This window comes from Spea bombifrons, chromosome 1 (assembly GCF_027358695.1).
Source record: "Spea bombifrons isolate aSpeBom1 chromosome 1, aSpeBom1.2.pri, whole genome shotgun sequence".
Taxonomy (NCBI): Eukaryota; Metazoa; Chordata; class Amphibia; order Anura; family Pelobatidae; genus Spea; species Spea bombifrons.
This window is the reverse complement of record NC_071087.1, coordinates 87,476,830-87,493,112: the sequence shown is the minus strand read 5'-3', so window position 1 is coordinate 87,493,112 and position 16,283 is coordinate 87,476,830. Positions and strand designations below refer to the sequence as shown.

Sequence of the window (16,283 nt, the reverse complement as noted above, 5' to 3'; positions counted from 1 at the left end):
TGCTGCACTTAATTACAAAACTGTTCAGCAGTTGATCTGAGTGTCTCTTCTCTTTAGAATTCATATCAATATCATGTTGTTTTAACTGTTTTATGAATTACTTTTTTTTAGACATCAGAATACTCCGCCATGGCATCGCTAACAGGTGGTATGGATGAAATGAAATCCAGCCTAACAAGTCCATCTTCAGCAGATATAGGAGGAAGTGTTCCTGGACCACAATCATACCCTATTGTGACAGGTAATTTTTTTGGTTGATACAAATTGCTGTAACAGACTGTAACAGTAATAAATGATTTCATTTTTGCTTAATATTGGATATTATGGTACTAGCCCACCTATAGATAGCGGGACTTGGAAGCTAATCTGGCTCTAATCTGGTGCATCTGACAGATAGAGATTTGAAACAGGAAAAAAACATGTTAATTGAAGGTTGGTCTGTAAGAAACAAGATACCCCTACTTGGCTTGAAATAAGATTTCAGATAGATCAACAATTTGATTCTGAATAGTTTTTTTTATAATAATAATAACTCGGACGATTTAACATTATATCGATTGATGTCGACACCATGAGAATGAAATCTTAAATCGTTATTTTAGTCCTTCCCTGTGAAATGTAATTTATACAGATAGACCTATCTCCTCTCTGACAACTACAACTATGCCATTGCTTGCCAGTGTCTGTATTGAAATAGTCTTCCTGATTTGATAATCCTCAATATATCTTGTAAGATGTTTACGTAATTCTTTGTACTTGTTTTCTTTGTTAAATGATAAAGTATAAAAATTAAGAAAAAAAAATATCGGGTCAGTTAATTAGAGGGTAGGGGTGTTAAGTATCAAGCATTGTATGAAGCTGAGGGCGTACGTTGGATATGGTTATTCAGGTTTACATGTTATGTTATTGGTTGATTAAATGCATATAACAATTTTGAGTCTATTTCATCTTAGGCTATATCGCCATGGATATTGCATATACTATATTTTGTCTTAGGGCATTTTTTATGTTTTATTTTAGGGCATTGGGGGAAATGGGCAGAGAATGCATAAAATGGGTTAAACATTTGCAAGAACAAAAAATAAAGGGCTTACATCTTTTATAAAGCATCTTTAGGTGTCTCGTTTTACATAGACTGGAAATAATTTGTATTCAGTAGTATGTAGGGTATGGATAAATTAGGAAAGAGGGACAAAGGTGATTTGAGTCCAAAAGCTGGACTGCCCCTTGTAAGTTTTTACTTGTAACTTGGGAGGTATGTATTAGACTTGTGCAAATGGACCAACATGATTTAGACTAATTTGTTTCTTTTTGGTCCATTTGTTTTGAAAAAGAAAATTTCGAGCTCTCTGGATCATTTTTGTTTGTTTTGCTATTGACCCTTGGACATTTTTGGAAATTGGCAAATTCAGTTAAAATTAAAATACATATGAATCTGAATCCACTAGTACTAGAACTAGTCTATTATGTATCCTAAATAACTGCCCTTTTTTTTTTGACAGTCTCAAGGAATGCGTATGTGGGGTAGTTTACAGTTACTCTATGCCTACTTTACTTAACCCAACGATGGCTAGCTAAGCTTAAACATACATTCAATATAACTTATTTGTCATTTTAGGGAGATATTCAATAAAATTATCTGGGAAGATTTTTTATAATGATGTTGGCCATGGTTCATATATTTTATGGCTTTTAATGAAAAAGTCCGGCCTATTTCCAAGGTATATTTGAATTCTCGGAATTCAGAGGACACTTCCCGGGACAAAATGGTAATGGGAACAGAAACCTCTGTCTGGGAACTATATCTGGAAATAAGGACATCTTCTTTACTATACCATATATATATATATATATATATATATATATATATATTTATATAAATATATATATATTATTATTAAAAGTAATATCAGGATATTTTGCTGAAACCTGGTTGCTAGTTCAAAATGTAAAAAAAATATTACAGGAAATACTATTTTCTTTGTTCGGAACATTAGGAACAAAACACGAGCAGAAGGCTTATGTTAACTACCCAAAGAATACATATAGTTGATAATTTGGTTATGAGTTTGGCATAGCCAAATGGTACATCTTTCATTCCTTACCACCAAAACATGTGATTTGTGATGGTTATTTATACTTTTGCAGACATTAAATGTTAAGTTGCGTGAAAAAATATCTTACTTGCTTCCACGGTTCATAAACCTTTTCTCTATTTGCAAGGCAACGACTTGAGCCTAGTTCATTACAGCTGCCGTCAGCAGTTTCGCGAAACCCTTGATTGTTATTAATTATGTTCAGATGCATTTCACCGGTCTTAGCTTGCTGACTTCAGCTTGGTTCCTATCACACTTAGAGGACAAAGCAGCAAAACACTTGACACGGTCATTGGACTCTTAAAGAGCAAACTGACACATGTAGACAACAAAAAGCTCAAGTTGTCAATGGACATTAGCATTGTAGTCTTGAGAGGGCAGTCAAGACTTCAGCTCACACACCAAGATTCTTCCTTTACTTCATAAGCTTTTTAAAGAGTCATCAAATTACCCGCATGGGTCTCCAACAAAAGTGAGAGTTTAAGTATTTATTTCATATAATTATTTTGATGAATGTGGGTGAAAAGAACTACTGAACGCAAACTAAACCCCACTGGAGTATCCAACATAGGGGTAGTTATCTCTAGAGAGGTTGTTCTGCCTGAATTAAGTGACCTCCACCACAACCTGACATCAGTTTAGTGCCAGTCTGTGACAGTGGTAGCCTTGTGGATAAATGCATATGTTAATTAAGACAGTTTCACCTTAATTATATTCATGAACATAGCATGCTGGAATAATTATGCAAATGGCGTTACAATTATAGTAATGAGCTATACCACTGAGTTACTGTTACACCCAAATAAGACAGTATGTCCTCTTTTCTCGATCTAAAACAAATGCACCTTTAAGCCTCGTAATGCAAAAGACATTGCTGATAATGTAATTGTTGAAATTCCTTGAGAGATCCTCACATCTTATATGGAAATAAAATGAGAATGGGCATTTCTGGTTAGCCTTCAAACTTAATTCTTCAAATACAATTATCATGAACAGCAGATGTTACACCATGCTCTTGTATAATGTTGTAAGCAGACAAGGATGTTACGAAATATAAAAAAATAGAACATGCCTATTTGAATGTTTAGTATTATGACTAGCCATGAGCCCAGGGTTGCTACTAGGCAACCTCTAGTACAGACACAAACTCCCAGCATTTTCAACCTGATGGACATCCCCAAAAGCACAAATCTCTAGGATGCTTCAAACCCTATGTTTTGTAGTTCAGCATACCTACTAAAACTAAGTAATGGTTTTTACAGATTCTCCTTGGGATACATCAATTGGGACTAGGATTTATCTTTGAAATGGGCAGCAACTGTTAAGTTAGAGGTTATGGCACTAAATACGTTTTCAGTAGAATGTTTTTCTCACATAGAAAACTTAATATCTGAAAGAATGAAAATGTGCCATATCAATGGCAGATAAAATATACTATCCACTGTATTTTTGTACAAAAAAAAAAATAAGCTGGGTTTAAGCGGATAATACACTTCCAAGATTTGTTCCCCTTGCCACTGCCCCCTTCCCCTTACCATAAGCACCCTGCATAGCTATAATCAGCCATCCCCTTCCAAAACCCAATCTTACCATAGTCAGACTTCGCTTGCCATATTATTGCCTGCATGGTTGGTTTATTTGGAGAGTTACCAATTATGATTGAAGGTCCAAACATCTGTATGATAATTACACACTTAATCATCACAATAGTGTAAGAAAGACAAATTTGGTAATACTTTTCAGCTTAAGAAAAATGAAAACTATAATTCAACAAGTTGAAGCCGTGCTCTTTTAAACAGAATTGTTTGAAGAGCTATAGAACCCTTTAGACGTTATATATAAATTATACCAGTGGGATTCATTGCACCGATGGGCAACACGTTCTGTAAAAGGAATGTGATTGTGCAGACTTTTGTAAATGGAATATGATGATGGCAGAGCTATATAAGTGCAATGTTATGATGGCAGACATCTATAAATGAAGTGTAATGATAGCAGATTTATGTAAAGGGGATATAATTGTGTTGTAGATTAAAAATTCAAAGAGATGGTTACCAAGCCCTGTAATTAGAATGAAATGATGCCCAAATTCTACTAAGGTAATGTGATTGCAGGAGTTTGCTAATAGAATGGGATAACGGAGGTTTTTCTGCATGGGTTAGGGTAAGGGAGGGTACGTGCCAGCCCCTTCCATCTTAATAAGGGGTCCGGTGGACATGCTATCTTATATTTGATGAAGTGTACATGCAAGTTGGCAGTAGTGTATATGTGAGACCGTAATTTTGTCCAAGTCATGCGATTTTGCTGCTGCAAACTCATTTCAATTGTCAGCTTGATCAATATTGAATTAACCTAATATATTTTTTTTGCTTTTTATGCTCCAAATGACAATAATAAAGATATAACGTTAAGAGTAATTTATAAGAATAGCTGGAATCAAGCTCTAACGTGACATTCCAGTCACAGAGACAGGGACCCAAGTGTAACCTAACAGATAATAATTTAAGTCTACATATGGATGAGAAGGACTTGGGTTGCAGGACTCGGTACCACATATGCAGGGTTGGCATAAACCAGGAAGCGCCTAGGGTAGGGAGTGGGTAGAACCAGGCTGGGTGTAAGAGTCGCTAGGTATGTTGGTAGAGTTGATAACTTAAGCGATGCTAAAAGGAGAGTAGGTAGACATGTATATGAACCCTAGGACATATGAATTCTGTACTCATCAGTACTGGTGCCAGGTATTTCATTATTATGAAGCTTCCTTAAAAACCAAAACAGTAGTAACTATCTAGACAGTCAGTCAAAGGCAATTCTTCAATTTCGGTTGTGTTTCCCTATTTTACGCACCTGCTGACAACAAAATACTGGCAAATAACTATGAGATATTTGTATGTTTTTACACGTTGTGGTACTTCCACAAACGGGATCAGTTGGTATTTACAATAACGCCTAAGCACATTGTAATTGAAGTATTTCCAATGCATTATGTTAGAGTTTGCAAATAATGCTGGGGTGCACACATGCACACAATAATTATAAAAATTATAAAAATGATCTTGCCAGTTGGCACAATGGACATATTGAGAAAATAAAAATATTACATGTCTCTGTAAATAAAAATAAAAAACCATAAATAAATTGGCTTGCTTGATACAGCCATTATTCTTGTTTACTTTTGTCTGCCTCTTTTACCCTTGGCTACTTCCCATTTGTTTTTTTATTGTCTGAGAAATTAATCATTCATCAACTTAAATGTATTTAATTGAGATTTGTTTTTTTGCTGCCCTGTTGTTCATTTGTTCCTGGAATGATATAAATTGGAATTAAATTGCTTAAACCTAAGCTAAGTAGGACATTGTAATAGGCTACATATGGTGAGATTTGGACATACAAAATAGAAGTGTACGGTTTATCATATTGCAAATGATTTTTTTCGACTTTAATTTTTCCCCATTCACTCTTTAGTAAAAGTGTTTTTGCAAAATAGTCAAAATACTTCATTTATAATATTGTCTTTGAAAATGTTCTTTTGTTTTAAGGTTAAAAATTAAATGAAGATCTGGCACGACTCCACTCATCAGCATATTTGTAGTAAAATTTATCAGTACGTGGAAATTATTGCTATGAATTACATAAACATATGTAATATGGCTGCTAATAATATAACTAAGAGGCTAAGAGGTGCAACAGATTATTTGCCTTTGCTTCAAGTAATTATTACTCTTTATAAGAACTTATTTATAGGTTATTTTTAACTTTTTTGTTGTTGTATATTGCTTCTGTCAGTTATTCTGACTAGGCCACTGGTGGACATCCGTGCCTGACCTCACAAATGCTGTACTGGATGAATGAGCAAACATTCCCACAGAAACACACCAAATTCTTGTGGAAATTCAAAACTCCAGAAAACAGGTTTTTATTTCTCCATAGTCCAGTGGTAGTGTGCTTTGGCTTGTGTGCAGATACTAGGAAATGGAAACCAATTTCAGGAAGCTCCTTACAGTACTTGCGCTGATGTTGCTTTTGGAGGGAATATGGAACTCCCTATGATGCTACTGAAGACAGGCATTTTTGTATATACTATGCACTTCAGCAACTGCTTCGTGGCTGAGCTGTTGTTACTCTTAGATGCTTCCTTTTCACAATAATAGCACCTTTGACAGCCTGGACTCCCTCTGTCAGAAGCCATTATCGCTGACTTTCTGCTGACCTATCCTTTGTAATGGCTGCCGGTGCTAAACCATTACATATAGAATCACTCGATCAGGCATTCCCTTCCAGAAGACGTCACTAATGAAGTCAACCGGAAGGTTACAGGAGGACAGGATATCCTCTGCATGGTCTGTCATTGTGACTGGCTTACATAACATGTTCAAGAGGTCCCTAATGGGATCTCTGTCCATATTGCCCTGATAACCGTTCAAAAATATAATAATAATAATAATAATAATAATAACATATATCCCATATATCCTATTGCCCTAGCTCTACATGTAAAAAGTATAGCCACCTGCTCCTGTTCACTACCCTCAAACCTATTAAGCCATATTAAAATACCACTCTATGGGGTACTATGTAAGGGATTAAGGGATGGAAGTGCCCCTCTAGAACATAAAAACATATGTAAGGATTTTTCTAGGTTTTTTACATAATGCACTCATAATTATTATCATGTTTTAATATTTCTATGGTTTCAAATGAATTGCCTATTTGTTCTGAAAAAAGCATATGTAATTTATGTGAGTACATCAAACACTGAAAAGGGGGAATCTCAATTAAACACACACACATATGGTAAAAATGGCAAAATAGCTCTGGGGCATGAGGTACCTAAAATCCTGGGACCGAAGAGGTTAAGGCAGAAGAATGGAACTGAACAGGGAAGACCCTGAACTCTTGACATTCCACTACCATAATATGATATCACTGGCATCTCTTTATCTATACTACCATAAAATTACTGCAACCTCTAGGACTAACACGCTAATGCTACCCTTTCAATCATTCTTAAATAAAGAGCTCCTAACAGTGGATTTCACAGTTTTGGTTGCAAAGTTACAAATGGGCTTGTCCTGGAGTCCTAGAAGAAGATATAGCCTGTTATATATATGCACTTTCAAATTCCCAAGGAACACAATATAGCTATACTGGATTACCATTATTATTACAAATAAACCCTTGCTTCTGAAATCTGTCTGGCCGCTGTATGGCTTTTTAAAATGCTTATACATTCCCTGGGACACAAAAGGACACCAGAGGTGTGAAACTATTCTTCACAATAACATTCAAGACTGATGCACCTTTACCTACCAGGAGAAAAACTTGCTTCCTAAAGGATTTCTTTGTTTGACCTTTGTAATTATTCCTGTTCAGTCTTTCCCCATGGTTGCCTTTTTTCCCTTTTGCTAAAAGTCTAACACTCTCTCCAGTGTATTAAGCATGTGAGTGAAATTGATGACTAGAGACTCTCAAGTCTTTATTATGATGAATGGCTTTCACTGCTAAAGCTTTTATTGTCTGTGATTTGAGGAGAAGGGGAAACTGATTTATCATGTCTGACTGTCACACAATTTAATACAGTTATAAATCTTGACGTCACCAACTGTTGGTCAGAAGTGGAGAAACTCAGCTGGCCACTTGCCCTTCAACCCCTGTTTGTATGAATTGTTTGGAGAAATATCACCTGTTCATAGAGCTAATTTACAGGTATATTATGGATGGCAAACTTGGTAGGCTCCCTATCATTCTGTCCATCCTAGAAAGTCTCAAAATGACAAAACGACAACTAAGTTAATATATAATGGGAATTTTGGTACACCGGTTCTGTAACTATGTACTTTATGATTTCATTATATCACACAGATTAATATATTTGCCTTTAAAATTTCAATGGAGCTGTCTAAGTAGTCAAGACCTGAATCTGTCACTTCTAAAATCCTATGTTATTACGTATTTCAGTCATTTAAAAAATTGGATCAGGGGTATAGCTAGAGTATAGGATCCCGGGTGGGATTTGGCACTCCCCCACACCAGCACTCTCACTCATGCTCTCCCGCATTCTAACTCAGTCTTACTCACACTGTCATGCTTTTTCTTTCAATGTCTCCTTTCCTGCAGCCACGCATCTTCCCTTGCCTCTAGTTCTTCTTTCTTCGTCCACTTCTCCCTGAACCAGGCCTCTTTGAGTACTTCATCAAATGGACGGAGCAATGGGGACAGCCTCTCCCCTGTTCCCCCAATTAGTAGCCACTGAATTGGATGTAGTTGTTCCTTGTTTAGATGGATTCCAGTTAAAAAAGTAGAGTCTTTAATGAGTTAATGTCCACTGTAGTATAACAGCTGACCACTTCATTTCGCAATGTGTGATATACACCAATCATTTTGTGATCCGTGGAAAACAGTTCTCATGGAAATTGTGTCCATTGATATAGGTCATCACACCATGACACATTAGGAGCATGTATATTTTTTGTCTCTCTAATTTAATGTCTTCAAATTAACCAACTGATGGTGCAATTAATAGGATTTGTTGCTATAGTAATAAAATCTTTCAATCAGATTTATTATTTTTCACATAATCCCCAGTTAATCTGTGGTGGAATGACAATTATTTTGATTGTTTTCTTAATCTTCAGGAAATTTACAATTTGCTTTATGTATTATGATGCGAGTCTGCTACACATACAGTCCAAGAAAGGTGCTAATCACAGCTTCAGGAAAGCTAAGTGACAATGATACTCAATGTTCATACCTAGGAACTTCCCAGTGTAGACTAGACAGTGCTCTCCCTTTTTGGCTGGGCTATTTCCAGACAATCTAAACAGCTTGGGGAGTGGAAGGAGTAGTCAGTGAGGAGTGCTGATGGCCTAACACCTCTCCCCTGTACAAAGAAAGAATAAAGTGATGTGGAGACCCGGGGACATAGGGATTTATCCGGAGACTCTGGGTCAAACCTCGAGAGTTCCCAGATATGTCAATGAACAGCAACAATCCCAGACTTGAGGCAGGATTAAAGAGCTCAGGTTTAAGAGTCCAGGTTTAAGATTCCTGTTTCAAGATTTTGAGTATACATTTCTTCATGTGCATGAGATCTTAAACATATTTTAGGTCCATAGGCTTTCTCACTCTTTATGTATCAAGATGTTGGTGTTGAATTAAAATACACCTGGACCACAGACATGCCAATTTTCCCACAGTAACTCTGACCATGTGGCTCAAGGAAGGAAAATGTGTATTGTGTGATTTCACATTATTATGAGAAATCCCCAATCTTTAGTAGGAAATTTGTTTTGCAAACTCTTAAGATTGCACATTTTGGATACACTTTATTGTACATCATCTCATTGCCTATAGATTAAGTTATTAGTTTCAGCAAAGATGTGTCAGCACTTATGGGAAACAGAACAATAAACCCCAATGTAATTTCATTATATGCTAGGTTAGATCTGAACCAGAATGAATTTGCATTCATTATTATGCAAAATCTCGCCTGGTTTACTATACTTAACTCTTTATGAACCCCTTCCTAACCCGTAGTACATATTATTACACCCTTGGAAACAATCTGTAGTCGACAAAGGACTTAATAGTACGTCCTAGGGTTTTTGCAAACATCTTTTTGTAAACTGAAAAATAAATCTCTTTTAATTTATGATTTCTATTGCTGCTGATAACAGGGTGATCAATAAAGAGAGCTGTGTTACTTATTGCATCATCAGAGGTCAGGCGGGACAGACTCTCTGGGAAGTTTTGTGCTTTTAATTACACAGCATGGGGTCTCCCCTGTCAGCAGGATCTAGAAGCTAGACTCCAGTGATGTCACCATGATATAAGGGTTACCACCCAGTTTCAAGAGAGATCCAGTTAAGAAATGGTATCTCCAGTTAAGAAATGGTAAAAAATAAACAAAATGGAAAATAATAATAAAAAAATAAAAAAATAAAAATAGGTAAACATAAATAATATTTTAAATCTTTTTTTATATATTATTTATACATGACAGGTTATACAAAATATTATATATAGAAAAAGCCCTACCTGGCTTTGGGAACACAATTTATATTTTGTGTGTGTACACCAAACATGGAAAAGGAGAATTATGGCTTAACAAAGATATGCTAAACATGGCAACAAAGTTCTAGTCACTTGGTGGGACGGAGTAAACCCCTCTGTGATGAAGAGATTAAGAAAAGGTATAGATTTTATACTGTTGCTTCCTGTTTCCTGTGTGCGTTTTCCAACATGACTACTGTTCACTAACAGCTTGTCATCATTTATACCACATAAACATTTGCTTTTAGAAAAAGTCTGAAGAATGGGAATAGGGATTTACATGCCCAAGTCACAACGTTACCTATGGCTTGGATGTACCTATCTTTAAATTTAGGCACCATATGCAGTATATATAATTTACTTTGAAATTATGTAAAATTATTTAAAATGTCTGCACAACGATGTATAGGGATTGTAATCTATTTTTTTTTGGTAGCTAGACTCACTCACGTACAAATAATTACCAAGGGGACTTCATTCAAGGCCTGCTGTTTCCTTATTATTATATATATTGCAGTGCTTTGTAAAAGCAACACCAATAGAGGTGACTGTATTTGCAATGACTATGCTAGACCACTGATCAAGCCACATGAGATCTCATTTCAGACATAATGTGCATCGAAGGACAAAATTAGATTGAGGGGTAAATGGAGCCTAAAATCTTCAAAGCTCTATGTGTCAAGGCGCTGTTGCCCTGTAAAGTTTAAATTCCACTTCTTTTGTCTTTGACTTTTACACCTCTGGATACTGTTGCTTCCAAGAGTTGAGAGACACTTCTGAGTATTAGTGACTTACAGCGCTTAATTTTCTGTTATGAAAACTCTTTCTTTTGTACTGATAGGATATATATATATATATATATATATATATATATATAATTATTTTGGTTTAAGAAGATATGCCAATTATTTGAAATGAATATGTGCATCATAAGAGGGGGATATTGGTTTGTGGCAAATACTCTTTTTGTGAGTAGGTCCCATGTTTTCACATGCTTTACTCATCACTACTCTTGATAAGAAGATGCAACTTTCCCACACTTTATTATAAGTTAAAACAAAAAAAACCAACAACTGTCATTTTCTACAAGGATTTCTGCAGATATATATTTTCCATTATAAAAGCTTTAATAAAACTCACTATTCTTCTTTCTCATGTCTGGGAATGGAAGACTGAGATCTATTTACAGGTTTATTGCCATAAAAGAGGCAGATATTGAATCTTCATGCGCGCACTGCAGGTGTTACTCACTGTACACTCACTGATTGGAGTCTAATGACATGGGCATTTCAGTTTTATGTGACGTGCTTGGCTTATTTTACTGCATATTGAAAAAAAAATATGCTCAGAGTCTAGACTTGAGCAGGCGAGAAAACGGCAATACGCCAACTATGCATTATGCATTAATTTTTCAGATGATTCATTTGGGTGTTTGTATTATGTTGATAGAAGATACTCATGGATAGCTACACCTAGGGGGAACAGTTTTGCTACATTTCTTCTAATCTAAATTTTATGGTTTGTCTAGCAGATTATAGCACTTTTCACTTTTTTTTCTTTTTTTTTTGCAATGGTCACTAGGAATGACACAGAATTTCACAATATTTTACTCCAAACCAACCTCCCCCCACCATAACTTACCACATTTGCTAGGTTGCTAATTTCATGCAGCCACTTAAATGTGATGGATAATTGTGTTCTGCATATCAATGTTTAATTGAAGGCCTGTTCTGTCTGACCCATTTGCCCTCTGTGAGTGCTACGCCTCATTATAAATTTCATGCCAACACCTGTGGCATTACCTGTGTCTCTGCTGGTGCTCAAGGTACTCAGGCAATATAATCGTACTAACGAAATTATTACAAATGGTTCTAGTGCCATCTTTGCCATGCTTTCCAATTATTAGAAAAACAGCGGTAGAGTGATCTTCGTAAGGGAAATGTCTGTGCTCTATACACCTTGAAACATTACTGCCTACGCTTCACATGGAGCTTGGAGCTATCATAAATATGTTATTTTATAGTTCCAAGCACAGTAATTACAGCCAACACAAACCAACATCCACTAAGACAAGATAAGACTCAGATGAGAAAGCAACCTACATCCAGCAAATTATAGCCAGCAAGACACTGCGGGGTTATTTTATTAACAGTCAGATTGCCTTAGGTAAATGACACTAAAGATTTAAATCTCTGTAGAACTATTCAGCTACCACCTAGGTTTGAAAGGAGGAAAACAATGAAATCAGTTTTGCTCTTTAATTATAATTAGTTGCATTTTGAGACCGAGAGAGCATGATGCAGTAGCGACAGATAATTATAACAAATTGCATATTTACACTCTTTTTATTAAGAGTTAAATACAGATGAATAAAAAAAAAAATAAAAACAACAATTTTTGCCCCGTAAGAATATATCTATATATCTATCTGTCTATCTATTACATTTATTTATAAAGCGCCGGCCGATTCCGCAGCGCTGTTACAGTCATTAGAACAATTTATAAACACATACAATAACACATACAATAACAAACTGGTGCAAAGGAGAAGAGGGCCCTGCTCTTGTGAGCTTACAATCTAGTCGGTGGTTGAGGGGGAAGTGAGTCAATAGGAGAGGACTGCTTGGATGGGGATGAGTTGATCTGGTTCCGATGATGTGTTAAAGCTGTTGATTATCATGATGGTTGGGAGTATTGGAAAGGGATGTTGTACGCTTCCCTGAACAGGTAGGAAGATCTATCTATCTATCTATCTATCTATCTATCTATCTATCTATCTATCTATTTATCCCTTTACTTATATAAATAGAATGGAAGTATACAACATTTGTGATAATGCCAGTTGATGAAATTTGTAGGAAAAAATAAAGTTGATACATTGTTGGTTCTCCTGTGCAAGATGAAGCAAGGAAGAGCAAGTTATATAGGGATGTCTGTTGCTTACTAAGCTAGTCTTTCACTCATTTGCATGTATTGGTACACATATAACGCCATGCAGTGCCTGAACTACATGTCCAGTCAAGTGGTCAACAATAAAGCAGTCCAATACACATTTGGCAGAGTGGACACTCAATGTGCACAATCCACTCAATGTGCACAATGTTTTTGAACATATATTTACATACAATGAATAGAAACCCAAAAAAAGGAGCAGAGGATGTGCAGAAAAGGGGTAATGACAACGGTATTTCAATCTGAGCTGTCCAGGAGACAATGTATTCGGGATAGAAATGTATTGAATAGGTACATGCTGAAGTTTATAACATAAAATAAGATATTTTCCTTTGGAATACAATCAGTATGGAGTGTTGGGATATGGAAGCATACAAGTACTTACTGTTCTTTGTACTCCGAAATAAAGGCCGTAGGGACAGTTAAGGCAACTCACAATTAAGGCAACTCATTATAGACTTAAGATACAAATGTAAAATTGGAAAAGGTTGTGTAAAACAAGACCAGCACGCATATATATATATATATATATATATATATATATATATATATATATATATAAATATATATCATCATGTCAGAAAGGTTGACGCAGGAAGGATAAGATGTGTAAAGGGGATATAAATGTGAACAAAGGTTAAATTCACGTTGACTTTCTACAGCTCAGTAAGCCAAAAAGAATGCTAAATCTTAAAAGGTTACATTTTGTGAAAAAAAGGTTAATAAAAGTTAATATTTATATTCGGGAAGTACATCAAAAATGAGACAATAACATACTATAAATGTAAGGGTTTAATGCGGAATGCCTTCAGATGTTTCCATTTTGTAAAGGGAAAGTCCAATAGAGAAAAATACAGTGCTCTATACAATAGTGTAGGCGATTATGTATTCTGGCCTAGGCTAAATAGGCCTTGGGCAACAATCCCATTGGCACAAAATGGGGGGCAATTTGTCCTTTAGGGTAATTACCACCCCTGATTGCTGCTCAGGGGTGGTGTGCTGTCACTGCTCAATGGGTTGGTTGCAAGGAACATCTCTGATCTCCTCAACTAGCCCATCTACACATTTACATGTTAAGTCACAGGTGCCAGGACATGATGTCATATATTTAATTTTCTTCCGATAAACCTTTATCTGCAGACCTAGAGATTTCCATTGTTCTCAGTCATGTGATATGTTGGGTGACTTGGTCCCTGGTCAAATACCACACTGAGCTGATTTTTTTTATGGGAACCCTGTTCTTTCCTACATAGACTCTCACTATTCAGAGTGTCAAAGCAGGATAATTAAGAATGAGCCTTTTCATTTTCAGGCAGTATGAGAAGGAGTCAGGGTGTTTGTCTAGTAGATTGCGCTCAGATGAAGAAATGTAGAACACATAAAAATCAGCAATATTCTGTTGTCTAAAAACGTTATATATTATGCAAAAACTAGAACTGCTTGAAAAAGAAAACAATACTACTAATAAAATATGGTTGTAGTTCCCCTATGGTCTTACCAGCACAGCAACTAATATTCTTGCTAATTAGACGATTCTATTGGTTGCTATGGTGATAAGGCCACTTTTCAAACTTTGCCCCAGAATCACTTTTTATGCCTAACCCTCATGCATCCAATTAGCAACACGTCTTCAGAAATACATTGCTTAAAGGTAGCAAAATCATACCATAAATGAAAGAAGAGAATAATATAGGATACTGACATACTACAATAACAAATTTCTTCTACTATACAGAACTTTAAACACATAAACAGAATGATAGTGTCTTTTACATTTTGCATGCGTGTACTTCCAGTTAACACATTTACGCATAGATTTCCTCCAGAGCGCATTGCCAATAAACTGTAGAGGGAGGTATAATAAAGAAGTAGACATGTTGGTGATAATCTTCTATTATGATAGAATATGCTAAACAGAACTACCTCACATTACACCGTCCAGAGATGCATAATAAAGGTAGCCCTTTATGGCAATGATGTGTATTCCCGCACAGGTAGAAGTAATTAACTCAGCAATCTGTTTGATTACAAACGTATAGACTTCTAAATCAGCCATTGTATACACTTTGAAATACCAGTGTTTGTATTTTTAGATTTAAACCAAAATCCCACAATTTACTTTGTTAAATGAATGGACTTTTACTCTTTTAGTCTTACTAACACTAGAGAACATGATTATGATCTAACACCATGACAAACCGCACTCAATTCTAGAAAAAAATACCTTTTTTTTGTAAGAAAGAGTTTATGAAAGGCACAGGCATACAGTAGAATAAATCTAATAAACAGTGATTTACAGAATTATCTTTTTAATAACATTTTGATAGCCTTTTCAGGTATGATTATTATTCTTACTCTGTTTCTTTTAACTTATTACATAACTTGCTCAAAATAATGTCTCCTTCTGCCAAGAATATCTAGATATCTTGATTTTCACACTGTACCGTGATGACAAATGCATTGACAGCACTGTGTGCTCTTAGGGAGATGTAAAAACATGCTTGGCATTTGTGAATCTTTATATGTGACTTGTTGTACTTCATTGTCCAGGTCGTGATTTGACAAGCACAACCCTCCCTGGATACCCTCCACACGTCCCCCCTGCCGGACAGGGCAGCTACTCTGCTCCGACGTTGACAGGAATGGTGCCTGGTGAGTTTTATATAACATATACTCAATGCAGTAAACATTGTAAAGTTTAATTCTGAATAAGGAATGCAAAAGACATGACATCATTAAGTAAAGATTCATTTTCGATGGAGTTTATCTTTCTTTCTATACAATATACTAGTATTGTCCTGAAATTGGGTATTACCTAAGATCAAAAACACTCACTGTAGCACAGGTAAGATTTAGCTTCAACCCATGGGCCAGGCTTGGCTCAGTTACCCAATCAAATAAAACACCAACACACAATATGGTTTTGTCCTGTAAAACCTGAAATAATAAACATAGAGGGCTTACAAAGAAACTGAATCAATGAGACTGTATGATACCTTACTAAACTTGGGAATTCATTGTCCCCTCATGGTGCTCCTTCTGCCATACTTCACCATTGAGATGATGTTTTCATATGGGTATGTGGTACTCTTTTTACGCCGTACATAGTACTGCATGTTCATCCTGAACAATTCAACCTTAGTTTCATCAGTCCACAAAACATTTTCCCAGTAATGTTGTGGA

At 35.8% G+C, this 16,283-nt stretch overlaps 1 protein-coding gene across 1 annotated transcript in view; it reads left to right on the top strand.

Moving 5' to 3' along the window:
• PAX5 (paired box 5) overlaps positions 1-16,283 on the top strand; it is a 90,109-nt gene that overhangs the window by 56,528 nt on the left and 17,298 nt on the right. The window contains exons 8-9 of the mRNA XM_053470064.1: positions 112-241; positions 15,651-15,752. Of these exons, the coding sequence (XP_053326039.1) occupies positions 112-241; positions 15,651-15,752 (232 nt within the window). The remainder of the gene's footprint in view (positions 1-111; positions 242-15,650; positions 15,753-16,283) is intronic.